The sequence below is a fragment of the Etheostoma cragini genome, chromosome 5, assembly GCF_013103735.1.
Source record: "Etheostoma cragini isolate CJK2018 chromosome 5, CSU_Ecrag_1.0, whole genome shotgun sequence".
NCBI classification, from domain to species: Eukaryota; Metazoa; Chordata; class Actinopteri; order Perciformes; family Percidae; genus Etheostoma; species Etheostoma cragini.
In genome coordinates, this window is record NC_048411.1 from 3,384,659 (window position 1) to 3,412,178 (window position 27,520).

General features: G+C 41.5%; 3 protein-coding genes and 2 long non-coding RNA genes across 15 annotated transcripts in view; 2 read left to right on the forward strand and 3 right to left on the reverse strand.

The window, feature by feature from the left end:
• LOC117944959 overlaps positions 1-6,307 on the forward strand; it is a 9,255-nt gene extending 2,948 nt beyond the window's left edge. The window contains exons 2-3 of the long non-coding RNA XR_004656711.1: positions 1,371-1,374; positions 6,296-6,307. This is a non-coding gene — a long non-coding RNA (uncharacterized LOC117944959). The remainder of the gene's footprint in view (positions 1-1,370; positions 1,375-6,295) is intronic.
• The window catches only part of cdc14b (cell division cycle 14B), a 12,668-nt gene extending 3,467 nt beyond the window's left edge, over positions 1-9,201 (reverse strand). For 6 of the 10 annotated variants that reach the window (XR_004656702.1, XM_034872166.1, XM_034872163.1 and 3 more), the window contains exons 1-11: positions 8,903-9,005; positions 7,738-7,828; positions 6,589-6,664; positions 5,909-6,001; positions 5,680-5,756; positions 4,927-4,993; positions 4,685-4,835; positions 4,362-4,592; positions 4,069-4,207; positions 3,213-3,378; positions 2,996-3,093 (exon numbers count right to left, since the gene is read on the reverse strand). Coding sequence is in view for 7 of the 10 variants with exons in the window: in XM_034872166.1 (XP_034728057.1) it covers positions 2,996-3,093; positions 3,213-3,378; positions 4,069-4,207; positions 4,362-4,592; positions 4,685-4,835; positions 4,927-4,993; positions 5,680-5,756; positions 5,909-6,001; positions 6,589-6,664; positions 7,738-7,828; positions 8,903-9,005 (1,292 nt within the window). In the remaining 3 variants the exon portion in view is untranslated. Of the gene's footprint in view, positions 1-1,536; positions 1,680-2,995; positions 3,094-3,212; positions 3,379-4,068; positions 4,208-4,361; positions 4,593-4,684; positions 4,836-4,926; positions 4,994-5,679; positions 5,757-5,908; positions 6,002-6,588; positions 6,665-7,737; positions 7,829-7,992; positions 8,290-8,902 lie in introns of those variants that run through there. The other 4 variants (XR_004656704.1, XR_004656705.1, XM_034872164.1 and 1 more) reach the window with 3 other exon arrangements.
• Positions 9,202-9,358: 157 nt separating this feature from the next.
• Positions 9,359-27,520, reverse strand: part of LOC117944956 — a 21,136-nt gene continuing 2,974 nt past the window's right edge. Inside the window, exon 3 of the long non-coding RNA XR_004656708.1 lies at positions 9,359-10,201. This is a non-coding gene — a long non-coding RNA (uncharacterized LOC117944956). The remainder of the gene's footprint in view (positions 10,202-27,520) is intronic.
• On the reverse strand, positions 9,929-11,779 carry prxl2c (peroxiredoxin like 2C). Its single transcript, XM_034872179.1, has 6 exons — positions 11,524-11,779; positions 11,148-11,216; positions 10,970-11,023; positions 10,790-10,895; positions 10,568-10,702; positions 9,929-10,439 (listed from the first exon to the last, which is right to left on the reverse strand). The coding sequence occupies exons 1-6, from the start codon at positions 11,731-11,733 to the stop codon at positions 10,312-10,314; spliced, it is 702 nt and encodes a 233-aa protein (XP_034728070.1). The 5' UTR covers positions 11,734-11,779; the 3' UTR covers positions 9,929-10,311.
• The window catches only part of fbxl17 (F-box and leucine-rich repeat protein 17), a 229,095-nt gene continuing 213,673 nt past the window's right edge, over positions 12,099-27,520 (forward strand). For both annotated transcript variants that reach the window (XM_034872160.1, XM_034872159.1), the window contains exons 1-6: positions 12,099-12,364; positions 13,738-14,240; positions 15,661-16,041; positions 16,199-16,321; positions 16,542-16,799; positions 16,982-17,113. In XM_034872160.1, the coding sequence (XP_034728051.1) occupies positions 13,758-14,240; positions 15,661-16,041; positions 16,199-16,321; positions 16,542-16,799; positions 16,982-17,113 (1,377 nt within the window). In that variant the 5' untranslated portion in view covers positions 12,099-12,364; positions 13,738-13,757. The remainder of the gene's footprint in view (positions 12,365-13,737; positions 14,241-15,660; positions 16,042-16,198; positions 16,322-16,541; positions 16,800-16,981; positions 17,114-27,520) is intronic.

Consider the following 27,520-nt stretch of genomic DNA (forward strand, 5'->3'; position numbering starts at 1 on the left):
AAGGAGAGACAAGAGACGTCCCGGCAGGACACAAAGCCTCTGATGTTCTGCTGTTCCACTGGGCCTGGATTAGATGAAATACCTCTCAAAAGACCCTCGCATCCAAGTGCCAGTCAGCAAGTTTTTGTTCTTCACTTGCTCTGTTGTGTTAGCAGTTTGCTTTGTACTTAGAACTCGACCAATGTGGGAATTATGAAGTAGATGTGGATATTTGAGGGTTTAAAAAAGAAGAAGCTAGTAGTAGAAAGACAGTAGGTATAGGATTAGAGAACATTGAATATTTATTGATAGTCAAAATCACAATTAATTACCAAATAAAATGCAAACAAAGTTAAGAAAAATTAAATGTGCAGCCTACAAAAACACTTTGACAGTAAATTCAGCCAAAATAGACATTGATAGCTATGTATGTAACGAGCAAATAGCCGGTCGGCCAATATGTTGGTCAAGCTGTAAAACTTTGTTCATAAGAACAAAATGTTATAAAAAAAAATATGTAAGCATCTGTTAAAAAATTGGTTTTACAGAAACGGACTATTAAAAAAAGCTGGCAGGGACAAAAACCTAAAGGACTACACAAAGTTCAGATGGTATGTGTACACTGATCCAGTCACAGATGCAATGGGAAAAAAAAACTATTGCAATGAACCCGGCCCGACATTAATTTAATGTTGGACACGCAAGTCCATGTCCGGGGTTTCATGCCTGTTGCCATGCATGAAAAGGCAGAAAAGACGGTTGTCGACATGCACTTCAGTGTTACATAATAAAAACATAAAGTGGAGCCAGAATGTGACGTTCAGCTGGAACTTCGATGTTTGTGTATAATACACCGATAAGGCATATGGTCTAAAGTGTGAACAAATCCCCCTTCTGCCTCAACACCCTCCTGAGAACGGAGGAAAAAGGACCTCATCGGAAGCTCACATATGTTTTAGAATCCTTTGAATTAGAATGAGGATCAGGAGGAATTTCCCATCCCGTCAGGGCCATTTAATGCCGCTAATCAAACTAGTAAAAACACCTCAGGCAAGCACACCCAAGTACTTCTGGCAATTTCCAAAAACAGCTACAGCTTAAATGGCTGAGCAGGCAGGTTAGTTCCTTCAAACAATGAGGAAGTAGCTACTGCAGATCAGAACGAGGACCAAGTATCCCTCACTCGCATTCATTCTTGAGCCGCGCCGAGTCAGCAATGCAAGCAAAGCACTAAACCTTTTTCAGCCAATCCAGATCTTATGTAAAACCATGATTGGTTGAAAAATCTGGGCTGTTGTTAACAAGTACAGCAGGCTCAACTTGAGCGTTACTGGAGCTCAGAGGATATCCCAGATCAGCTCAGCATGTCCATGAGAGGCAAATGATGGAAGGCGAGTAAAATGTAATGCATCCACTAAGTGCATATCCATGTCACACCATGGTCATCCAAACAAAACAAAACAATCAGCCATACCATTCGCTGGCATAGCAACCACTTCCACGGGAAGAGGATGTCAGCTAAAAAAAAATAAAAATAAGGAAGTGACGTGCACTTACCTCCATCATACAAAACCTCACATCCTCTCTCTGTTTTTCCTCTCCCCCACTCTTTCTCTGCCTCTCTCAGCTATCTTTTGAACGGCAGGCAGCACATCGGCCACACCATGCCCATGAGGCTGCAGCAGAACACTACCACCTGCCTGACATGGGACAACAAAAGCCAAAGCCATATGGATACATTGGCAGAGGCCAGCCAACCCCCCTCAGCCATGCTGACACCCAACCTCCCACAGCTGGATTTACGTGGGCACAAATGATGTGGACTTTAATTTAGACAGGAACCATCAGGGAAGCAAACTAAAAAAAAACTATAAGGGTTTGTCCTGTTCTGATAACTGTAGGGGGTTAGCATAAGCATATTAGCATCTCCTGTTGGAACACAAGTTTCAATAGAGATGGCTAGTCTCACATTACAGCTGTGCAGCTGTACTCTGATGCTTGCTCCTTACAGAAACATAGGCTAGAAGGAAAAAGAAACTCTCTAGGTCTGTACCCTACTGCAAAGTCTAATGCACCACTTTGTCATTATAGACCATTCTTTGCCTGTACGATACTGATAACGTCATTTTTTTAAAGTACGGACCAAGGGTATGGAGTGCTATGGACATTGTAGTCCTCAACATCACACAGTCTTGTACTAGTAATTTGTTTCAACGAAAAAGCAGCCATTTAGAAAGATTGCCTAATGGGCATTGGACAATAGAAAGCTCTAAAGTGATTTGGCCATTATATTTACTTGAGATTTATTTTAAAGCTTTTGGCTGAAGACACTTTCCAGATTACCGATCCTGCAGTAGAACAAACCCATCGATTAGATCTTTAACTTCCACATCTTTTGTGCCTTTCTGTAAAGATTTTACATCACATAACTGCAATCCAGTCCTCCAATCAACTTCATCACTCGCTCTAATATGCGACTTACGACTTCGTTAACTTAATGTCCATCCTCATCACTCACTCGGTATAGATAAAAATGCCATGATTTATATACACTTCATCTTCATGCGATGGTCTCAAATCATAACCAAAGGAACCAGAAGAGGACACAAAAAAAAACAGAGTTACTGAAATAATACACCAGTGCCGCCTGGTTCCTTCATTTACTGATGAATTTAAATATTATGATGTAACTGCTGTGGTAGGAGTAGCAGCCCAAACAGATTAACCATGCCTAAAACCTGACACAAAAGGACAGTTAACCACCCTGAACAAACACTGGAGGAAAGAAGAAAGCTCATCAAATGAAGTGATAAATGTAACTCAAAAATCCTTCACAGTCATCTGAAATCATAAAATCTATTTTTCATATCATAAGTTACTTATGATTTGAAAAACAAAACTACACTACATGTGTTATGACCACAGACAGTAACAGAGAGAGGCGTCGCTCAGTTGACAGTAAGAAACCATGTCGGCGTGATGCATGATGGGACTTGCAGGCTGCCTGGGTACTTACGAAAGGGAACCGGAGGATGATCTGGCCTGCCTCTTGCTCTTCAGAGCTCGCAGTTTATCCCCCTGTGTAAGGCCATTTCTCTCCTCGTCATCATTATACTGTAAAAACAGAGAAAAAGCTATGACTAGACCAAATGGTGTGTCCCATTTTTGCTTTCAAAAATCATGCAGCAGAGTCTGTACCTGAAACCGTTGCAAGAGCGCCATTTAAAACTCACCAGGTCCAGATCTTCTTTCTTGGAGGCCCTGTTCTTGTTGCTCCCGTTGATGGTTATGTCATCCACACCAGTCAGGATCCTGGTTACAGCGATCTTGCCATTCTCTTGTTCATTTAACATCTTCTCCCGGAAAACATCTCCCTCAGCCCACAGACTGTTCTGCTTACTGTAGAACAAGATGTCAACAGACGACAAAATAAACTCACTTTTCTTGCCAAAATCAGCACCACTCCCGCCTTAACTATTAAGATGTTTCAGCAGATTGTCACTGGTTGGCACGGGCTGGTTACCATTTTCAAATTATACCGCGGGTTGAAAGTCGAGGTTTCAATACCACTAACACTTTCCCTCAAACCGTTCCTAAGGTATGGGCTGTTCTTTGTTTTGTATAAGTGGTCAAGGAGAAAAACTGCAGTTTAAAAATCCCTCTCCCAGCCAGTGTGCAGTGTGTGTTTGAAAATTAATTAAATTGTGTTTTTTAACCAGATATAAAAACACACACACACACACACACACACACACACACTCACACTCTTTAAAGCTGTAATTGCAATACCGTTTTATTTTTGCTGAAGGTTATCATACTGTCAGAATCCTATACTGGCCCATGCCTAGTATAATAGGTGTATGGTGTTGTGGCTGTTGTCATTTATACATAATGTTTATTTGGTGTATTGTCTATTTTTTCATATGGTTGTGAATATAAGAATTACCGTCATCTTTTCCGATTTTTTGTTTGGGTGGATGGTCATGACAAAGTATGATCATGTTTTAAAATAGCTAAAAGGAAAAAGGAAAAATACTTAAGATTTGAAATCGTTGACATTTTGAAAATGCTGCTTCAGTGAACACCTACTCTTCAACAAAGTTCTGCTGAGGCCCAATGATGGACCCTGGTCGGCAGATCCGTATCCAGGCAATGGCCTCTGCCGCGCTCAGGCAGTAATGTTTCATCATGTAACAGCCGATCAGAGTGCCAGTCCTCCCCAGACCAGCTAAATGTGACACAAAGTGGAAAGGCCTTTAATTGTGCAGTAACAGGACACTGATCACAGTCTATACAGCTACAAGCGTAGAAGCGCCTTTCTCCAACTACAATCAGCCATCCACAATGTTTCTTGCACTGTGAATGAGGGTTAGAAATCGTACCCTTGCAGTGGACAGCAATGGCTCCTTCTGCGTTCTCACAGATGTTGAGGAACTTCCTGACGATGGCGTCGTTTGGTGTACTCCCGTCCACAAAGAACAGATCGTGGTGCTCAAAGCCAGATTCTGTAAAACGCCTGGCGTCATACATCTTCTTGTTGAGTCTGATGATCGTGGTGATGTTGTGATTCCTGAAGTATGGGATGTAGGCCTCGGGAGCGTGCAAAGGGTACCCTAAGGTAAGAGGGAAAACAGTGTTTTACAAAGTGTTGAAATCCAGTAAGGTAAGGACATTGCTTTAACAGTACATTAGAACCTTGACTTACCATTCTCTATTTTGCTTTTTGGATGAGGCCCACTGAATGCAAGGAACTTTCCTGGAATGATCCAGTTTAAGTCGCCATTTTCTGCCCTCTCGTAGTGCTCATATTCCTCCACATCAAAGTTGGAGAAGTCGAGCCAGCCGTACTGCAGAGCCTGGTAGATGGTTCAGAGGGAGTTCAATTCATAAAGACAAGGAGCATGACAAAGCAAGAAAGAAAAAGAAATCAATCTCTACATGACGTACCTTGTGAACACCACGAAGGCAATCTAGGATGTTCAGATTGTACATGCAGGTTCCAAACGAAGCATCTCTGAAACATAAAATATACAGATAGTCTTTATCAGAACAACACACTGGGTTGGGAACCGGAGGGTTGTCGGTTTAGGTCCCTGTATGGACCAAAGTACAGAGTGTGGATTTGTAGCGGGAGAGATGCAACTTCACCTTGAGCAAGACACTGTACCCCCCCCAAATATGTCTAATGCAAGGACATAAACTCACATATTTATCTCACATATCTCGCTCTCCGAATGTCTTGTTCTGCAGACTGATCTCATGAAGTGGCGTATGCATGACACGCCAATTCGTATGCCATTATTGGTGTGTTATCAAGACAGTTGCTTGGCCTCCATCGATTTACATTACCTTGCGATTGCATGTGAATTGATGCCGTAGCAAGTAGTGTGAAAGGGTGAAAATGACGTTGCAGACATATCTCTGATCTGAGAATGATTGGGATTAGTCTTTCACTGGGCAGTCTGCATCCAAAGCCAAAATGTGTCTAAAATCTGAATTTTTTTTTTTTTTTTTAAACAGACAAATTCTTAAGGTGATTTTGAAATTGGTCTTGAAATAGCTAAATTCTATGGGACTTTTGTAAATGACAATGTGGATACTGAAACCATACAATGCCTAGCTTAAGCTGCGGTCACTCTAAGTTGCTTAAAATAGGAGCCCAAGCTAAATATGAAACGGATGGTAATAGTGTGTTTTTACCTGAATGGAATATATGTTGAATTCCTTGACACGAGCAGACTGTAGGCATCCTCTGGCATCATGTTTAGATGCATTACCTTTAAACACAAATGTTTAATCAGCAAGTGTGTCTTGTATTACATGCTGATATAACCTCATTACATTACATATCATTTAGCTGATGCTTTTATCCAAAGCAGCTTACAATTTCAAAAGCTGTATGTAACAAGCATGTGTGTTCACCACTTACTGCATAAGAGCCGATTAGGTAGGCGGCGTTGGCTTGTTTCTTCTGATCTCCACAGGTGTAAAATATGATCTTCTTTCTTGAGAGCGTAATGGACTGTGAAGAGACATTCAAAGCAAACATATGAACTGACAGGCGATAGCGTATTTAATTCACTAACAAATTTATAATAGTAAATGTAGACATTCCAGTAACCTACAGTGGCCGGCCAAAAAAAGTGAATTCCTCATTGATAAAAGGTCTTTAACTCGTAAATGAAATGATGACTTTCTACATAGGTGGTGGGGTGAATCCCAATTAACACAAGACAGTTTGGGCATCATCAGACAGTTATGGACGAGAGCTGGAGAGAGGTTGAGTTGTCTGTGTCCACACGTCTGTGCCAAAGAGCCTCGACAGCGGGGACACAAGTTGGCAAAAACCAGGGGTATAATATAATATATATATGACTGCAAAAAGTTGACATGTATTACTGACTGACCTGCAAAACACTATAACACTACTTTCTTTTGACTACCCACTACAGGGATGATGATGTTGATTGACCTATATTGTTTGTGTGTATATATATATATATATATATATATATATATATATAGGCAAGGCAAGATATTGATTGACCTGGGTTTTGCCACCCATCCTCTTTCCAGGAAGTACACATTTAGAACAGCAGTTTACTTTACCGTGAGCTTCTTTGTCAGCTTGCAACAGAAGCGATAAAACATGGCCAGATTTAGGGGACCAAAGTCCGCATAGAAGCTGAGAGAGAAAGAGAGAGAGAGAGAGAGAGAGAGAGAGAGAGAGACAGAGAGAGAGAAAGAGAGAGAGAGAGGGAGGGAGAAGAAGAAGAGTGTGTGTCAGAGTGGCTATTTACGCAACCAGCTACGGTCTCTGGAGACTGATCACCAGATAGAATTAGAAACCTCCAACTAAAACAGTAAAACACTGACAGAGGAAAACATTTGATACTAAAGTCGGTCAGTCAGAACAGGAAACCAAGCTGCAAAGACAAGAGGTCTGTTCTGTACCACTGGCACAAAAAGGGTTCTGAAACGTCAGTTGCGTCATCTGCCAACAGCCCATTTAAACACCCGTGCACTGCAAAAAAAAAAGTGCTTCTATATGTTTTGTTTGCCTCTAATTTTTAATGCGGTTGTGGTCATTTGGATTTCTTCCAACAGTAAAGGTTTAGTTCCTTTTTATCTTAAACATTGCACCAACATACGTTATACATAGATAGATATAGATATTTATCGATCCCCCAAAAATGGGAAATTACAGTCACACAGCACAGAATATTAATGAGATACTAGTATACAATATACATACATACATTATACATGAAATAATAATAGGAATAAAATATAAGAACAAATATTTGAAAATATACAGTGTGGGAATACAAAATGTGCAACTGCTTAAGAAGCATGCTAAAATGTAAATAATCCAATTGTGCAGTTTGCACTTAGTGCAACATAGTAGAGTCTCAGAGTCTTATCAGCACCCAGTGATGACGTGTTAAAGAGTTGTATTGCCTGTGGTAGGAATGACTTCCTGTGTATATCAGAATAGTCTGACTAACTTAATACTAGTGCAATTAAAGCAAAAATCACTGTGCTCTCAATTTGTAATGTGCAAGCCACCAGCACAATGGAGAAGTTTTTTTTTTTTCGATGACTGAGGATAATAAAAGGAGTAACGTGAGGCGGTGTTGACCGATGGAAAAATGTATTTTATTGCAGTCAAAGAAGTGCAAAGGTCAGAGCTATAGCACAGAAATAATGCAGCATGGAGTTGCATGTCCAATATGCAAAGATGTGATGAAAACTTACTTCTCATATGACAGCTCTTCATCTATGCAGAAACAGTGTCGTTCAGCTGTGTTCTTGATCTTTTGCTTTAGTATGGCAAAATAGAGTTGATCTGCAGGAGGGAGAGAAGGGAGGGGGGGGTAGGGCGACACCATAAAGAGGCAGTATACTTGCAGTATTGTCATGCATACAACATTATATATTGTCTCTGATTTCCCTCAACCCAGCAATTCTTTATACACGAATACTTCTTTAATGTCATTTCTTGCAACTTACCCTTGATAAACTCAATACATCTGGACGAAACATCGTCCGCGCTCATCTTGGCCACAGTTTTGAACATGACTGTTTTGCAGAGAAACGTACGAGGTTGATTTTCTTCACGAGGACTGGTGCATACTGATTAAAACATCCACTTATGTTGCACACGGAGTTAAAAAAAAAAAAGGTACGTCCAAAATAAAGCGTTATTAAAAATGTTTTTGAGCCAGATTGTAACTCTCCGGGACAAGAAACTTATCAGTCGAAGAGAGGGAACGAGAGTTTGTGCAACTGCGCACTCTGCTAAAAAAAAATCACCTCCGTACGACTCCTCCCCTACGTTGTTCCGCGGGACGTTATTGGCTGCGACAGATGCAGGCCGTTACATGATTGGAGAAACAGTCTGTCAGTCGTGCTCTGCCCCGCCCGTTTCAGTTTAAAGTTATCTACTTGAGACACATGATAGGCCCCGGGAAAGTCGCCCAAACGGTTGCTAGGGAGATCCCTCAGCCAATCAAATTTGTGATTTACACTTCGACGAACCTCCCTCTCACTGATTAGAGCTGCGCAAGGATGTTAGTACACGAAGAACCAAGAAAAACGCCATAAAGGTTTGAAAATGTACGTTAGACGACATTGACACTGGGCTGACTGATATTGGTGACATTTATACACCACTCCATCTCTATACAGAGTCCATAAAACAGGAAAAAGCGAAGATATGGTGCAGTTTCTTTCTCTAAAATATAAACGCAAAACTGAACAGCAGATATTGTGTATTTTGTGCACATATTGCTAACACGACGCAAAGCAAGTGCGTTGAGGATAAAGGGACAGACGTGTCGCCATTAGGTCAAAAAGCTACACCACATATTTGTCTAGTAGGCTTAAAGTTGACAGGGTTCACCCTGCAGACCCCTCTTACCTGTTATCTCTGTGTAAATATCAGAGTTTAACTCCGCCTCTGAGTGAGCTGCACAGCGCTTTTTCCTCGACTCGGCTCGTCTCCTCTCGCTCTTGCGTTTCATTTTGTCTTCAGGGCTGCACGGTGAACATTCCTGAGCTAAGCTAGGGCTAACAGACCTTCGCTTCGCGGTTCGGCGTCTTGTCTTAGGTTTGTTGCTGTGTTATTATGGCATGGTCTTGCTCCCGCGCTGCGTGTGTCTACTGTGTAGCCTGTGTGCCAACCGAGGATCTGCCAGCTACAGCCTCACTGTGGTCGTGGTGACGTATCAGGATTACAGCTCCCACCCTCCACTGTGTTCATCTGCAGCAGCTGTATTCATAACGTTGGGAATGTAGTCCTATAGGGGTTGAATCCCATTTAAATATGACAATGCAGAGTGATTGTAGCATGACAAAAGACAAATGCAGCCTACACATAGCAATACAACTTTACTTGCAATAAACACTGTGGATATGAGGGAAATATAACAAGATGATAGGGCCAATTACTGAGTGCACCAAGTGTTAATACATATTAACCATGGAACCATCTTAGTACTGTATAAGTAAGAACATAATTCATCATTCAACATTTATTCATCATCCTTATTCTCTATGCGTACTATGCGCCACAATTAAAATATCATAATTTACTCCTGCATTTTACTCCTTCATTGCACTATTACCTCAACCTGTTTATTTTGTTTCTGTTTTTGTGTATATTAGTGTGTATATATTGTTTGGTTGTTTTGTATGAGTAAGTGCATTGTGAGCAATGATGACCTTAAGCAAAAATTCCTCATATCTGTCCTCCTACGTGGAAAAAAAAGCTGATTCTGATTCTGATTACACAACACGAGACGTAACTTATGAAAATGTATGAAATCAAACAGTAATGCATTCATATCTCTTCTACATTAACCACACACATTCACACCACAGGGTGTATTTTGACAAGACGATCTTACCTCAAGGACTAGTTACAACTTTTTTTTCTTTTTTTTAAAATCGCAGAACAAATTGGCTTAGTTTGCTTTTTTCAGAGCTTTTACCTTAATCAGCACATGAGATGTGATTGGAAGCTCTGGAAAAAGCTAGTAAGAAAAAAAGGAAATAAGAGGCTAGTAAGAAGACCTTGAGTTAAGCGTCCCAAAACAGAGAGCGGTGGAGAAGAATTGTTAATGCTCTGTGCTTCACAAGGAGACAAAGGGTTTAGGAAGAACATTTCAGACCTATCCAAGATTTTGGCAAGGCAGCTTCCCAGTACATACATGATAAACTGTAGATTAAAAAATACTGAGTGCAAAAATACTGAACACAAATATGTGTTACAGAGAATGATGTTGCCCGAACAGTGATGCGGGGAGAGGGAGGAAGGCGGCCAGCTGGCTACACATGGATGATTGGCTTATCGCTGAAGTCCAGAGTCTGTTGAACTCCGGCAAGCTGCAGGAGCCAGTTAATGGGCATGTGGTCCAGACGGTTCATGTCAAAATGGGAAAAATGAACACGGGAGCCTGCGGAGAAAAGAAAGAGTGAGGTAAGAAAAGAGAAAGATATAAAACAGTGGAGTCAGAGAGAGAAAATAAGATTGAGCAGAGTTACAAGGACATAGGGAGAGAAAGAGAGCGACAGGAAAGATTACCTGGTCCTGCAATGATCGCGCCACCTTGCTGATGTAGGTCACCCTGGAAGTCAAATGCAGGGCTAGTCATGGCCCTCCATATACTCTTCATTTGTCCCATAAAGATACCAGACTTCACATGGGGACTAGGGTGGGCTATGTAGGCATACATAAAACAAAGATTTAATTATTTACCATCTCAAAATATGCTGGGTTTATGCCCTTCTATTGTTATTCCATTACCTGAATCCGTAAATTTCTCCTCTCTCTTCATCCCAAGCTTCTGATAAATGCACCTCTCTGGGTCCACATATATTTCATAAGGATACCCCGTCAATGAGCAGAAAGGCTAGATGAGAATGAAAACTAAATCAGCATGTGTGGCAGACTGAAATTGTGCATGAGAATCGATAAATGAATTACCTCTATATGATGGTGAGCTGACTGACCAATCACAACTAGTCTAATGCCAGCATCCTGCAACAACACACATCCAGATGTGGGTTTTTTAGAATCAAAAATGTAGGTGTTACAAAGCAATTACTACTATTAACTCTGATTCACATGTACTATGCATTGATAGCCATGGATCAGGACTTACCTCCAGTGCTTCTTTAGGTATTTTGCTCAAATCCTCCACATATTCTGTACAGCTGTAGCACAAGAAATTCTGCAGGGAAATACAGCATATAAAACGTCAATAAGCTATTGAAAACATTACTTTTTAAAACGTCTTGCACCTATTATCTGTCTGTCTGTTTTCACCTATTATCTCTTCATTCCTCCATTGCCATCATATAGCATGGGAAGCTTTTGGGGCATCTGTCCAGCAAAGCTGATGCTTAGGCCTACCTGTTGCCTAAAGTGATGCATTTATGAAGCTCAACCTATAAACCTTAGCCTCTACTGATTTTACTCCAGGCAGCGTATCCCATGAGTCGTCAGCAAGGTTAAGCCAAACAAAGTGTTTTCCCTACCCGCACGAAAATTATGACCGATTTCCTGTCTTGATATAATTTCTTGAACGGATTAGAGACTCCATGCCGGTCGTAAATTAAACAATCTTCGACGTCTTCAAGACGAAAATCGACAGAAGAGGTCCTATTTTCCCGTTGTTCTGGATGTACTTGTCGAGTTATTGGTGAAACTGCTTCAGCCATTTTTCCCGAGGCTTCCCGAATTCGCATTGCTATTTTGGGAGTTGCCGGTTCAGGCTTGAAGAGCTGGTGGGCGCAAATTCACGCCCATAAAGTGTGTGTGTGTGTGTGTGTGTGTGTGTGTGTGTTAGAGAGAGAGAGAGAGAGAGAGAGAGAGAGAGAGAGAGAGAGAGAGAAAGAGAACAGAAAATCCCAGTTAAAATGAACAGCAAAGTAAAGTGGCTGTAGATTCATAGGTAATAGTTATAATAGGCCTAGTTATTATTGACATAAATGAACTTAAATAACTTACAAACCCCAATTGTGACCATGCACAAAGTGGGGCTCGGGATACTTGAGTCTAAACTTTCTTTCGGCTTCATTCCCATCTCCTACAAGGCCCCACAGCAGCCAGGTTCATCCAGCCACCATGGCGAATTACGAATCGCCCTCCTCGGCTTCCTTCCCGCTGCTCTCTTGGTGCGGAAGTGCTGTCCTCCAGAGCAGCAGCAGCCAGCAGAGCCAGAGCTGCCACTGTTTGGATAAACACTACGCTAGTTCAGTAGCAGGTTTTCTCGCCTCCGCGCCTCTCAGTCCGGGACTTGTCAGCACACATCTTGACCGTACAGCATAGCAGTATTATGCGAGTACCGTCCGGTGTGTGGGAGCACCGTGTGAAGTGGTGAGATATGTTTCATGTTGGGGCTACAGCTAAGTTAGCATCTAGTGATGGAGCAAGCTAGCCTGCAGAAAGCTGCACTTAGCACTGGAACCGTGTCTTTTTCTCCAAAAGAGGGTGTTAATATGTTGGAGATGTTGGAGCTAATTCTGGACGTACACCTGTCGTGACTTCGGACACAACACAACCGTCACGTTTTTACTGTGTGTGTGTGTGTGTGTGTGTGTGTGTGTGTGTGTGTGTGTGTGTGTGTGTGTGTGTGTGTGTGTGTGTGTGTGTGTGTGTGTGTGTGTGTGTGTGTGTTTGTGTCTGTCTGTCTGTAAGCGCGTTGTATGTCTGTATATGTGTATGTATGAATGTATGTTGTATGTATGTGTGCGCGCATGTCTGTATGTTTGTTGTATGTGTGTGTTGTATGCATGTATGTATCTACTGTTTGTATGTGTGTGAATTTGTTTTGTTTGTGTGTGTGTGTGTATGTATGTATGTATGTATGTATCATAGACTGTAAATGTTCTATGGTATGTATGTATGTGTGTGTGTGTGTGTGTGTGTGTGTGTGTGTGTGTGTGTGTGTGTGTGTGAGAGAGAAAGAGAGAAATACATGACCACCTGTTCCATGTTTACATCTTTTCATTTGGCTGCAACTGGACAATACATCGTTGCCGTTTTCTGGCAGACTATTGTATGACAAATCTGCTATAGTAACGCAACTCTTACGTAGACAACAAAATCAGGGGTTTAACATGGAACAAGTAATACATTCATAACAAAACTAATATGATATTATTTCCATCAAGATGCCAAGCTAGGATTTTGCTGTGCGCTCTAGTAATGTGTACTAGGCTACATGGGGAGTGTAAAGACAGTGTTGGCTGCAATCAGTCTATTTTCATGTTCCCAGCTGTTTCTCAGGTCTATATTAATACCGGTACACATGTTATTATGTACATTTAGAGTCATTGGTTGCTGTAATTGGTTCTGCTGTCCATATGGTTGTCAAGGGATCTCATTCTAACAAATGCTTTTGACTGTTGAAATCTGTCATGTACTGGAAGGTTTGACTTGTCAGATCTTGTTTTATTATTTTTTTTAAATTGATATTTACTGAGTTATAATTTTGCCAGTGTTATACAATTTTATGTCGGCAAAGGTCCTGCTTTTGTTAAGACAACAGTTAACACTGCCGTGTTTGAGATGTTTGTCTTGTTTTGATAAATTACCAAGAAGAAGGTACTGAAATAAAATGTTTTTGTATTAGTACCAAAACTCAGGCATTGTATTGACACCAACAATTATACCCTGTCCTGCACTACTGTGATCTTCGAGGTCCTTAGAATATTCCTGAATAATAAGTTGACTCCTTTTTGTTCTAGAGTTTCCTTGAATCATATATATGGGCCATCTTCTCTCGAAAAATGGTTACCGCCTGAAGGAGAGGACACACAAGTTGCATCATAGGAAGAAGAAGAAGAGGAACTGTTTCCTGCAGCTGCCTTGCATGCTCTGCTTCATTGTCCACAGCAGCGGTCTTGACGACGACAGCGACAATTTGGAGGCCGGTGTCAACGGCCGTGTGTGCCGTCACAACAGCGTCACAGGCATCAGTGTCCCCGGTGTGGGTGGAGTTGGCATTGGAGCAGCAGCTGCCTCGAAGCTCGCCGAGCGATACGCAACACTCGCTTCTCCCGAGGATTGCTCTAAGTTCCTGTTGTCAACACAGGAGCTGGCTGTCTGGGAGGGCCAAGGGAGGAGCCTTTTATCAGCTGCTCCTGCCAAACTGATTCCACCGCCCGCGCTGTTCCGAACCGCTGGGGTATCTGTGACCGTGCCCATACCTGTACTTGTGCCTGGCTGCACCAACGACTACACTGAGATGGTAGGGAGCTGCAGCAACAGTACCAAAACGTTGTAGCTGGTCAAGATACAGCATTGACCCAAATCTGTACAAAAGTATATATTGTCTGGTACAAAAAACGAATTAACTCATTGTGCAACATTGTGTAATCGGACTTTGTATAATGAGATGCAATTAGCACAGTTTTTACAGGTTTAATTTGAGACCACAAAGCAGTGCTGCTGCTACTGTTCCTAGGTGTGTCACTACTAATAAGTAACCCTAGGATTTAGACTGATTACCTATTTTAACAAAGAAAAGTGTCCCTCCCCGGATAAAAGCAGTCATGCGTAAGGATTATTTTTTTAAATTTTTTAAAGAATATTTTTGGGGCTTTTCCGCCTTTACTTTTTGACAGGATGGTTAGGTGAGAAAGGGAAGCCATGCAGAGAATTGTCACAGGTCAGATTCACACCCTGGACCTCTGCGTTGAGGCACAAAATATTCAGTACACGTGTGCCCGCCCCACCACTGACCCAACCTGGCCACCAGGATTTCCTTAAATCTTATTTATAACCAAAGAATATTTGTGAAAAATTATGCTTGACACCACTTACAAACATTTGCAACAGTGACTAATGACCATTTAATTGACTGAAATATGTTTGTCGACCACTACCATAACCAAATGAGAGCAGTCCCACTGTGTATAATAGTATCCATCTTCGTCCACCTATCTGGAATCAGGTTGATATTTAATGGTATGACATTTTTTTTAATTAGTTCAAAGCTTGAACAAAAGTCCACCTGTTTTAAAGCAAAATATTACACAGTAGGTTATTTGTGTTCTCAAGATATAAGATATCAAAATTGTAGCCTTCACAAGTCAAACTTCACACTCAAAGCCACAGCTTTTTTTACTCCTTGTTTTATTTTGTTCTCATTTAGTATCCAAGGTAAAGGGTGCTATTTTGATTTGATGTTTTCAGAATGTGAGTGGTGTAATGTTCTTCTAGCCTGGAAATCCAGACCCAAATCCCAAAGATTAAAGGTCTGGCATTGAGTAAGGATAGTGGAGAGGCATTAGGCGTGCACTATGCAATGCACGCAATTGGATAACACTACAACCGGCCACAACAACACGTGGGGTGATGTATCCAGAGCCCCATATGCTTAACTACCACCTGAGCTGACCGGTAGATTAAACTGTCGTCATCTGTTTAGCTCGCCTCTGGCCCCGCCTACATCATTTACACTGATTGGATTTGTGCAGCTCAGCTGCAAGGGTATAGTTAATGAGCAGCATTACTCAATGCCAGAGTAACTCGCAGAGCAAATTCAAATTGTACTCTTGCAAGAACTCTGTATTTCAATGGTAATGTTTACAGGCCTTGGCCTCAAATCTGCCTTGACTTCAAAATCTGGTTCCACCTTGCTGATGTGTGTGTGTCTCTGGGTGCAGGTGTGTAAGAGGAAGTGCTCAGAGGTGCAGAGGTGCACCCCCTGTAAGCAGCCCCGCTGCGCCTTCGCTGCCCCTGACGAAGTGCTGGAGAACGGGGGAGTGGGAGGAGGAGGGGGAGAGGCTGCCTCGAACTCTGGAACTGGCCACTGCCACCTTCCCCTCTGTCCACTTCCCTCCTCCTCCGCTTCTTCTTCCTCTGCCTCCTCCTCTTCCTCCTCCCCTGCTGACGGCTGCTGTGGGTTGGGTCTTCATGCTGATTTGCCCCACAGTTCAGACTCATCCCCCTGCTGCCTGCATCATTATGAAGACTGCCAGCCACGAAGTTCTGACGCTGCCGATCTCTCAAGTATCAACCACCTGCCTTCCTCCATCCTTCTTAAGGTCAGAGGTCACCAAAGAGTTAAATTGCCATTGTGTTTGGCACAATAAATTGGCACAATAAATATGAATGGTTGTTGAATGGCTTTTACTAGACTGGAAACGTGAATGCTGATTGGATTATTCTTTGTGTGTGACATCTTCTCCTGCCTCCTTGCAGGTGCTCTCCCACCTGACAGTGAAGGAGCGTTGTCTGTGTGCCTCTCTGGTGTGTAAGTACTGGAGGGACCTCTGCTTGGACTTCCAATTCTGGAAGCAAATCGACCTCAGTGGCCTACAACAAGTAAGCACATAGAGGGTAGTGGATTTTTGTCTGAGACGCTATTGTCTTTTGAAATGATTCGTTCCTAATATCAGTAGAGCAGTTTACTGTCTCTCTTTTCAGTTTTTCACATTGTACATTTTTGACATTAAGTTAATACTCTGGCAGTAAGGAGGAGAGAGGATTTATTTAATTTTGTTGTATTTTAGTACTGACTTATATCTTTCCTTGTGTGCCCCAGGTAAATGATGATCTCCTGGTGAAAATAGCCTCTCGGAGACAGAATGTGATGGAGATTAACATCTCGGATTGCAGAGGCGTCCACGACCATGGTGTGTCCTCCCTGGCCGCACACTGTCCAGGCCTGCAGAAGTACACGGCATACCGCTGCAAGCAGCTGGGTGACACGTCCCTCTCGGCCTTGGCTTTACACTGCCCTCTGCTGGTGAAGGTGCATGTTGGCAACCAGGACAAACTGACCGACGAAGCTCTAAAAAAGGTATCCTTTCCAAAGCGTCCTTTTTCAATGTTTAGATCTTTCTTGTCTGTGATACACCTACCTCATTTGTTGTTTTTACTTACAAATGAAAAGTGAAGTGATATTTTAATAGGATTATTCAGGTGAAGTCTTCCAGTATGTAACCTTACATATACTAAATAATGTGCCATTTTTGCCTTCAGATGGGAGAGCACTGCAGTGAGATGAAAGACATCCACTTGGGTCAGTGCTACAGTATCACAGATGAAGGCATGGTGGCCTTGGCTAGAGGATGCCCCAAACTGCAGAGACTCTACTTGCAAGAGAACAAACTGGTCAGTCATCTGGTCTCAGATTTTGTGCTTTCTCTCCTTGCTTGCTTCACCGTTTCTGCTCGTACAGGAGCCAAATTGTCTGTGTCTCTGTTTGGCAACGTGAAGTGCGCATTTATCTTTAAATAGGCTCTCCACAGGTACTCATCTCAGCTTTCTAACCACTACTGATATTCTGGGCTTATAAGGATATTGTCAGAGCAGTGGCTCTGTCTCTTACATGTCTTACTGTTGGTTATGTTGCACAATTCATACACGAGTACAGCAGGAAACTGTACCTGATGTGCCTTCTCCCAATAAGTGCACTGTTACTGTACATATTTATTCCTTTAGGTTTCGCTTCTCAGAATTAGCTGTCAAAGGGTGATCAGATCAGACCTTGGAGGTCCTTAGTTTATGCATTTTAATGAGGGGAAGCTATGTTTTTGATTTTTTAAACTACTATAACTCATTAATTCTTAAATATATGTGGTTTGTAATAACATCACCCACACGTTTATGTCAATGCAAATGTGTGGCCGCATACACATGTTTGCTGACTGATGCCTTAATCAGTGTAATGACTGATCTCATTATCACAGCTGGTGTTGTTTTATACATCATGACTCCAGACAGCTGAACTCTATTCGCTTTAAACCACCACTAGATGTCACTGTTTTCCAATTTCTGAAAACGGCTGCTTTCTCTTTGTAGACCACAGCTGTTCTATACTAATGCTGAATTGTGTAAATCTCCTCGAAATTACAATCACAGATTGTCTTTTACTATATTTGTTATTTGGTATTTACAGAAACTGTCATTTTGCTGTCTCTCCCAAAGCTAATGCTCTTGCTCTTTTTCCTGCTAATATTTCTTTGCATGCCATGAGTAATTATGACCTTGATGAATTAGTCCGCTTTAAGTTGTTAACAATAGCTCAGTTTATTCAAATCAAATTTATCATCCTAATAGTATGTGAAATTAGCGATTACCACTAGGTGAGAGATTAATATTGCCGCTGATAACATTTCAACGCAGCAGTATTCATTTTTCAGGCGTGAGATCGTTGCAGTTATTTTAGCTTCCTGTCATTGGGGTGAAGAGAAATGGGCTGAGTCTATATGGCAATTGTTATGTCTAGGCTCTCTGGTTGCTCGGCCTAAAAATTATCATTAAGTTTGGCAGGAATTAAGACGACCCAGAAACACTTACCTATCATTTTTCCACGGAGGCCATTTATTCTCGGTGACAGCTTGAAAGACTACCTAAGGATCCCTCCTCCTAGTAAATAAACTGATTTTGTTACTTTGAGGGAAAATGGTTTTAATTACAGTCTTAAAAGGTGTTGAATATGTTGCCAATGTGAGATCCAAAAATATGCATTGAGTGCTAAATGATGCTTGTTCATATCTTGTTTTTGTGCTCATTTAGACTGTTGGCTTTATTGTAATAATTAAACAAATGGTATCACATATGAAGACATTGAAAGTTTATTTCACCCTGGGTCAGCTGTTTTTAAAACGGGGTGAAGACAGGCTTATTCTGAACGGTTTATGCAAGAAATGAATGGTCGAACCCTTCTGGGACCATAGTGAGGGCTGAACGTTTGTTCTCTATACGCATTGATCCTGGATTGAGGTGAGCTTTGAGTTTCGCACAGTCATGGGACACTATAGTGAAATCTCCTTTCCCTCTCCCTCTCCCGCCTTCTGTGGTACAAGGAATCCTGTCTCTCTTAATCAATCACAGATGAGGATGAATCTTTCACTCACTGTGATCTGCCCTCTCTTTCTCCTCGTACAAAATTGAATAATTGAATTGCTGCAGGATGTTCCCGTGTGGTCTTTCACTCGCCCTTCTTTGCCACATGTACACCCACATACTTTTTTATGTTCTTTCCTTCCCCCTTTTTGGTCGTGGTTGTGGTTTCAGTTCCATGCTGGCGGGACTTTTCTCTGTGTTAAGACCATATTCCGCTCTGTAGCTGGTTCAATTGCTTTTTTGTGGGGTGGGGGGCGGCATCTCTGAATAAGCTTGCGTAGCCTTAAGGAGAACTAGCACTTACATTATTAGTATTAACTCTAATGTTGCTCTGTTTTTTTGCAGTTTGTTAACTCTATTAAGAGGTTTTGGAAACTTTGAGTGGAGTGGAGATATGTTTGGTGCTCTGCTATGATGTAACATGTTCTAGATTCTTTTCAGTCCCTTTAATTGCAAAAGCCATACAGACCAGTTATATTTTTAAACAAATGACAGTTGAAAGTTGCTAATGCGATGCTGAGGATGTCTCCAGCAGTGACTGGTGTCTCCAAATTCTGTTTACAGTTGACAAATTGACTCTCGCTCTTTCATTGCTTGTTAGCCAGGGGCCAAATCAGCCCAGGGCTACAGATAACCCTGGGCTAAGAGTGTATTTTGTGAAAAGCAGGTGACTCTGGTGTCTCAGGGCTCCACTCCTTTTGACATCTACCCTGCATTCTTTATTGGCATTCATCCAGTATTTATGCCAGAGTTGGTTATATTGCACCAGTTGCCTTTCAAGGCTTGTTTTCATCTTCTGAAGTGTTTTTCCTCTCTCTCCCCATTCATATTCTGTTCTCTTCTACCACCTCGAAGGGCAAAGGCTCTGAGAATAGCAAATTCCCCTTTTCCTCATCTCAATTCAATTTGCCTTAGGGGGGGAGAGACAGCGCTGAGAGTCGAACTCTGAGTTCTGTCAGCTTCATAGACCAACTGGTGGACGAACTATACGCTGAGAAAACCTCTTGTCACCCATCTTTCCATGTTGGTAACTTTGCTCCAATATTCCTTTAAATTAAACGCACATTGCAATCTGCAGACATTTTTGCCGGGGAAGCACTTTTCTACTTTCTTCTGTTAAAAAAAACTTTATCTGCTCTCCTGTCTTGTTAAAATCAAACAGTGTGCACCTAATTTTTCTGCAATTTGATAGGAAAATTCTTCCACTGGCTCATCTCAAAGACATGCCTACATACTGTCTCTCTCTCAAACACACACACACACACACACACAGGCTCAGATCATTTACAGTTTTAATTAGTCTAAAATGTGGAAATGTAAGTGGAATTGGAGATGACCTAACATAGATTACCATGTGCCCTCAATTTAGGTGTAATTACCACGCTGCATGTACAATCAGAGCTTCTCTCCCCTGCTTTCACCACAATTTCCAGCTCTCTCACTTTGGCGTTCGGGACGTACTCGTCTGTGGAACAACATGAAACACTGGAAAAGACGAACTGTCCTAGTGAATAGTGTTTCTTGGCCTTCGGTCAGGTGTCTCCCGCTCTGATTGGCCGTCTGTCTGTATGGTCAGTAGTTGGGTTTTCGCTGACTGGGAGGCACCGGTCCACCGGTCCAATCAAACGTTCAAGTATAAATGTATATTGACATTAGCAGATTTAATTAGATGGTTTAGAGGGAGAGCAAAGACAAAGGAAGTGATCATGATAGCTGTCAGTTATTATGGGATAGACCTTTTGACATAAACCAACACACACTAAAACACACAGAGGCCTAGTTTAAACACTGGAAGCGACACACACATGGGAACAGATGAATTGAATAGCTGCCAGCTGCACTCAAATCTCCTCACGTGTTTGACTGTAATTAGAGATAACTAGAACCACTCTGACCAGACACACACACACACACACACACACACACACACACACACACACACACACACACACACACACACACACACACGATCTCCCAAATCCCCTCCAGTCTTCATATACAGGAGTTTAGACTTTTCAGGAGGTTGAATGATGTATTTTGTCATTGTAACTGCTAATGGCACGGGATTATGTCCATCAGAGTGTGGAAAAGCTCTTTTCCCATCCAGAATTTCCATGCTTTCATGTCATCAAGAAGCCTCTTTAGTTTATGTCTTTCGCTTGCTTTGTCTGTCTTTGCCCCTGTGGATATGGGAGGTAGACGTGTGTAGGTAAGGTCAAGATGGAAATAACTGCACCAAACCTTTTTTTTTTTATTGGAGACACATTCTTTTTTCTTTCATCCCTTCCTTTCTCCCCCACTGTCTAGATAGATAGATTTATATTGATCCCCCCAAAAAGGGAAATTCCAGTGTTGCAGCTGCAACGTATCAGACACGGCGCACATACAAAATATACATGAAATAACAGGATACAATATAATGTATAATAATATAATATAATAATCTATTTCTTCATATACTTTTGTTGTAATACTCTTTATCATCACCTTTTTCTAGTTGTGGTTTTTGCAGTGACTAAAGGAACATTTTGTGAAATGTTGGTTCTAGGTTCACACCATGTGTAGAGCTAAAATACAAAGCTACAAAATAATTTATCCCCAACAATTTTGGAAATAGATGAATTGCTTTAACCGGTGTAGTCTTTGACCACTAGTAGTGCTATTGAGTAATGCTTTTACTGTTGGGATTACATCTTGTGTTTATCATGCATGCTGTTGAAATAATTCAACAGCATTCAATTCAATTTCCAACATTGACTCTGCAAATGTTTTTTATGAGAAAAGAAAATGGTTTGTCAGACCTCAAGGATAAACACTGTGTGTTTTTGGGAGTAACACTAAACTTAAACACAAGCTTGTTCGTTTACAAGAAAACTCCACATGGCAGCGTTAAGTAATTTGTTACGCACACATGTCAGGAAACACTGGGTTCCAGCTTCCCAGTGTCAGTATTTGCTGGTTTTCTCTGACTTTTATGAAAATAAACTGAATGCCACTGTGGAGGTATATATTTGACATTGGAAACAGCAGTTGACCAAACAAAGCTTTTGAATGTGTTACATGGTCTTCTTCAACTGAGCTTTTTTCCGTCTGCTAAGATGTATAAATGTGTGTGTGTGTGTGTGTCTGTGTGTGTGTATTAACTTTTCGTTGTATCCAGGAAGGTAAATTTCTAGGATAAAGCCTGACATCTGGCGTTGCCCCTCACCCTCCGCTCACTGTGTGTTGCCATTCTCAAAGTCCCTTTTCTGTGTGAAACGACAAACTTCGAGCAAGTAAGCCAAACGCTGAAAATGGCAAGAAAATTCGGTGAATGATTGGAAAGATTTGCAAAGTCTATAGCTATGTAAATAGCTTTGTGTTGATGTTGTTGGACCAATTGGCGGGATTACTATGGACAAAGTACACACGGCAATACACTGGTAAGAGCATATTACATTTAATCAATATATAACATATATCCAGCTAATTTAAATAGCTCACGTTACTGTATCGTGTGAACAGGTTTTTGTTCTGTTTTTGCAATTTATTTTGCGCTGTGCAAATGTGCCACGAAAACAGGTTCCTTCCTGAGACTATTTTGCAGAGCCAATGTCACGGCGTCCAGAGGTTAGCATTGTGATTGGTTTAGAAAAAAAATAAAAATGAAAACAGCCCAGAGCGTTTTGTTCTCCTATCCCAATATGCAACAGTAGTGTAGCCCAACCTTACTTCACAGTGCTGTGGAGATGTGTGGGAATGCAAGACTAGGTGAGCCCTAACTGTGTCTAATTCATTATGATAAGGCCATGAGGTTAGTTTGTAATAAACTAAGTGAATTATACTCTTTAAAACTTTTACTTTCACCATTGGCACTGCTTACATTCTCAGTATGTTGTGTAAGCTAACAGAACATTCTTCTCTCCGATATCTTCCTCTTCATTGCTCTTTAGAAGTGCCTCCATATTGATCTGTGTCCCCAAAAAGCTGGTGTGTGTGTGTGTGTGTGTGTGTGTGTGGGGGGGGGGGGGTTGCTGATCGGCCTTTGCCTGAAGAGTAATCAGATGCATTAATGAGCTCTGACTTAAAATCCAACAGCCTGCTGCACTCAGACACAGACATCGTCGATATGTTCCCTCTGCCGTCTGCCCAAGAACAAAACAAGTATTAAAGGGAAGAAAGTAAAGCACTTTTAGAAATGTGACCCTGTGCAGTGCACCTCCTAAGCAATATTTCCTCCTGCTACAGTGTGTTCTTTTCACCATTAGTTACCCCAGGAATAGATTCAGTATCAAAGTTAAGCATTTCTTTTTTGACTCTACGGTATCAATAACACAGGTTAAATTACATTTAATTTAAAAAAAAAAGACCTTAGAGGGGCTGGATGCTCCCTTGGATTACCTGAGTGGCTCATAGAAATGTTAAAAGCACACAACTTGTTCTTGTTAAACTTGTGGAAAGAAAACAAAGTCAAGTGAATGACAGACATTATGACTGAGAAGTGGGACAGCCAACAAAACTGGCTTTCTATTGTTGAACAGTGACAGAATGCCAAAAATGATAACGGTTATTGCTAGAGACAAATGCATTTGTTTGGCGGGTCCAGAATCGAGAGCAGCTGAAGTAGTGAGGGAGATGTCTGCTGGTGATGCCTACATTTCCTTTGAGGTAGTAGTAGTAGTAGTAGTAGTAGTAGTAGTAGTAGTAGTAGTAGTAGTAGTAGTATATTCTCTTATTCATAGAGAACGAGTTTTACTGCACAGTAGTATTAGTTTGCTGTCCTCTTAGATCAACATCCATGGTAAAAATATGTATACTATAAAATAGAACGTTAGAGGATTAGGGAAATGAGGGCTGTTCAACAACTCTACAGTCTGGGACGGTGGTGTAGTTAGTAGTGGGAATACAGATATATATTTTTTATAGTAGCCCTAGTATATTGTGGTATATTTACAGTAGGTCCTGATTCTGATGTCAAATTGAATGTGTCGTTAACTCAAAACACAGATCTCTATCATAGCTTAATACTGAAAAGGTCCTCATAAAGGCAAATAGGATTTTCAATTGCCTGAAAGAAATCCCCCCCCCCCCCCCCCCCCCCCCCCCCCCCCCCCCCCCCCCAAACCCCCCCGAAGGCATGAGACACAGTACAAAAGATATGCAGTTTACTTTATGTCAGGTTAACACGTTTATATAACGTGCCTTTGTGGTGTTGGATTTTTTCTTCAGATTTTGTCCAATTAGCCACTTCCATTAACTCTTAAGTCTTCTTTCTTATTATATGTATAATATACATTATTTTGTGTTGACACTAACTCTAGATCACAAAACAAGACAAACACTCATGTCATCACAATTTTTCTCAAATGCTAAATGTACACAGCATGTGCAATGTTCACTGCTTTGGACCCCCAGTTCAGGTGCTCTTGATTGACGTGCTTGGTTATCACCTGCAGAGGGTGCAGTAGGACTGGATAAAAGCCGTGAAACAACAGTGGGCGAACAGGCAGCTGAATGCAGCCAAGTGTTTCTTCAATACGTAGACTGCATGTAAAAGATCCCAGTTTTAAAAACTTAAGAAACACAATTTTTTCCTTAACTAAGTTTGTGGTTTATGTGCCTAGAACAGTGTTTAGAGAGGAAAATTCACAAGAAGTCTTTTTAAAGTCAGTTTGACTGGCATAAGAATGATGCTTTATAACCTGTTGATACTTTGGCTCTAAGATTTTCCTGTACCAATATAAACGTGTAAAGCGGGTGGTTGCCATTTTCCCCTTTCATGTCCTTTGACTGGCATTTAATTTATGTAAGAATTTGAATACTATTGAAATGAAAATAAGCATATTCTCACCTGTAGTCAGAACCTCTGAATGGCCTTTGCAGTGGTAATACATAATCTCTTAGTACTGTAGATGTTGTAGCAGTACTCATCTCCTTGACATTATCAAGCATTCGCCTGCAGCTACCAGAGTACCTGGAAAAGCACCGAAGAATTTTAATGTGAATGTAAATGTGACTTCCATTTCTATTCCTTCTCTGTTCATTGCGTACTCTGGCTGAGCGCATGGAGGGACGGCAGCCTGAGACGGGGAGTTAATCTGAGATAAAACCCACATTTCATTTCATTTTTTTACTTCAAAAATGTTGTTTACTGTGTGGCTGTAGTGGGCAGGCTGTGCTACTGTTGTTAGATTTTATTAGATGGCTTTGTTTTAAGTTTGAAAAAGGAACACCTAGGTTGAATGAATTTGAATAGGGTGATATACGTAGATTGATTAGTTGATTAATTCATTAGTCGTTTTACAAAAGTGAATTGGCAGCCATTTTTATAATCAATTTATTGTTGTAGGAATTATTTCAAGCAACAATGACAAACAATTGTTGGTTCCATCTTCTCAAATGGAAGGATTCAATGCTTTTCTCTAAACATAACATCTTTGGGTTTTGGGTTGTTTGCCAGATAAAACAAGCTATTGTGAATACGTCACCTTAGGCGTTTGGAAAATATGATATGGGAGGTAGTTTACAGACAGAATTAAGTATTTTTCAAGCAAAACGGCCCAAACAACAATTGGTGAAATCCTTAAATGTGAGAAGGATTTGTTGCTTATCTTGGTCTTACAATGTGGTAAATTGAACAAGTTCGAGTTGTTGACTGTTGGGCAAAGCGTGACATTTAATGACACTGCCTTTTGCTGTAGGATTTTGTGATGTGACATTTTACACTGTTTAAAAACACAAAAACATTTCCTAAACCAATTGATAAAACTAATAAATAATTAAATGTATTGATAAGTGCAGTCCTAGATCTTACTGTGTGTTTTTCTTAAATCTAGCTTTTTGTGAATGTGTACATTTTTACTTTCACTTAAAGTACAATCACAGCAACTCCTGAATTTGACATTTTGGCAGTTGGTCCACCCCTGCTAGCCAGCAGTAAGTTGGAAGGGTTTTGGCAACACAACAGCCCGTAACTTTTTGACAGTGAAGTTAGGTGAAAACCATTTGGCACCCGTTTTATGTCTCAGGGGGCCAGTGCTGGGCTCTGACCTGGCCAGTGTTCAAAGAGCATTGCTTTAGAGGCCCTCTGTTTATCCAGCTCCAGACAGCAGTAGCTACTGACACCCAGCCAGGGATGTCACGATGATTCATGGCCCTTTCCGACACCTCGCTCACGCCTTTACTCTTCTTAATCTCTTTGCGCTTTTCCCCCCCCTTCCTTTCCCTCTCTCTGATGATGAGTTTTCCTTTTGTTTGAGAAGGGCAGAAATGATGTCATCATTTAAAGCAGGAGCCCAAAGCCAGGATGGAGGGCCTTTTAGCTCAGTGGACTAGTTTGTATGTATCGTGATGAAAAGCCCTCCTTGGGGATTCACTCCTGTCCTGTGCTGTGGAGAAAAGACAGACATGTAAAACAGAAGATGGCTAAAAGAGATGGTCTACCTGATTTTTTTTGCCTTATTTCAAACTTGTTATCCTCTTTTGGCTCATGGTCCAGCCCATCCCATCACTCTCCTCCTCTCTCAAGCAAGCCATGTTGTCCCTCTCTCTTTCTTTCTCCCCATCTATCACCGACACCTCCCGTTGTCGGTCTCTTTATGATGGAGAGGCCAAAGCAGCTCTAATCACTGACTTCATTAGTGATGATTGATAGGAGGCAGACAGGTGTGTGTCTCTATGGATGTCTATAAATGTTGACCAAATGTGTCCATTTGTTTGCATGACCTGTCTTGCCCCCACTCCCCTCAAGATTTTCCACCATTCTACTATCTCACCCTCCACCAGGCGTCACCCTTCTGTCTGACCCTGTGATGCATTCGGGGCCGGTGATAGCAGCAGCGGTTCAATACTTGGGGTAATGAATGTGTTTAATAAGCACAGTGGGTCGATGGTCTTAATGAAGGTGTGACAGAAGATGGGCCTGGAGAAGGCTGCTGTAACGAGATTCTAACGAGCCTCTGGGGTTAACGAGGCCACCCTATAATCGGGGTTCCCTCACCTGTACACTTTCTGTGCGTCTCTTTCTGTTTTTTCCCCCTGCTCCAGCTCTCGCGCTCTGCCTTCCAACTGCTCTTTCTGTACAGTAAATTTGTTTGTCACTTGCCTTTGTGATGTTTTTTCCCCCCGTCCATCTCCCGTTCTGTCTCTATTTGCCTGATATACAGTGTCTTCTCAAGATGTTTTCTCTGTTTCTGTCCGTCTCCCACATACTGCTGCCTGTTAGCCTCTGTCTCACTGCAGCTTGTCAATCTTTTCAAGGACGACTTAGCCTTGGAATGCTGGCTGAAATGCTCCGAGTAGTGTGAGCCATTTTTTTTCCCTTCAAAGAAGTGGGTTTCTAAGAGGCCTGCCAGGCTATTCCTGGAGGCTTGGAGCCTTCATTGTAAAAGGTCCTGACTCTTTCTGTTCCAGAGACAGCACATTACGCTGCTCCACGTTTGTTTGTTTTGTTTATTTGACAATTCATTTTTAAAAGACGCTTCCATTGTTTCAACACCTATGTACCTTCACGATGACTAAAAGAATATAAGGATAGTATAGAAAAGTTAAAGGACTTATTTCCATTGTGGTTCTTGTTAGTTATTCTTGTTAGTTAGTAGTTAGTTGTCGTTTAGGTGTGTGTGTGTGTGTGAGTGTGTGTGAGTGTGTGTGTGTGTGTGTGTGTGTGTGTGTGTGTGTGTGTGTGTGTGT

Bases quoted from the DNA above. Each gene is read 5' to 3' on its own strand.
- prxl2c (XM_034872179.1), bottom strand. From the start codon at position 11,733: ATGCGAATTCGGGAAGCCTCGGGAAAAATGGCTGAAGCAGTTTCACCA. The intron at 10,703-10,789 runs GTAATGGAATAA...ATGCCTACATAG, and splicing joins GGAGAAATTTACGGATTCAG to CCCACCCTAGTCCCCATGTG. The intron at 10,440-10,567 runs GTAATCTTTCCT...TTTTCTCCGCAG, and splicing joins CGCGATCATTGCAGGACCAG to GCTCCCGTGTTCATTTTTCC.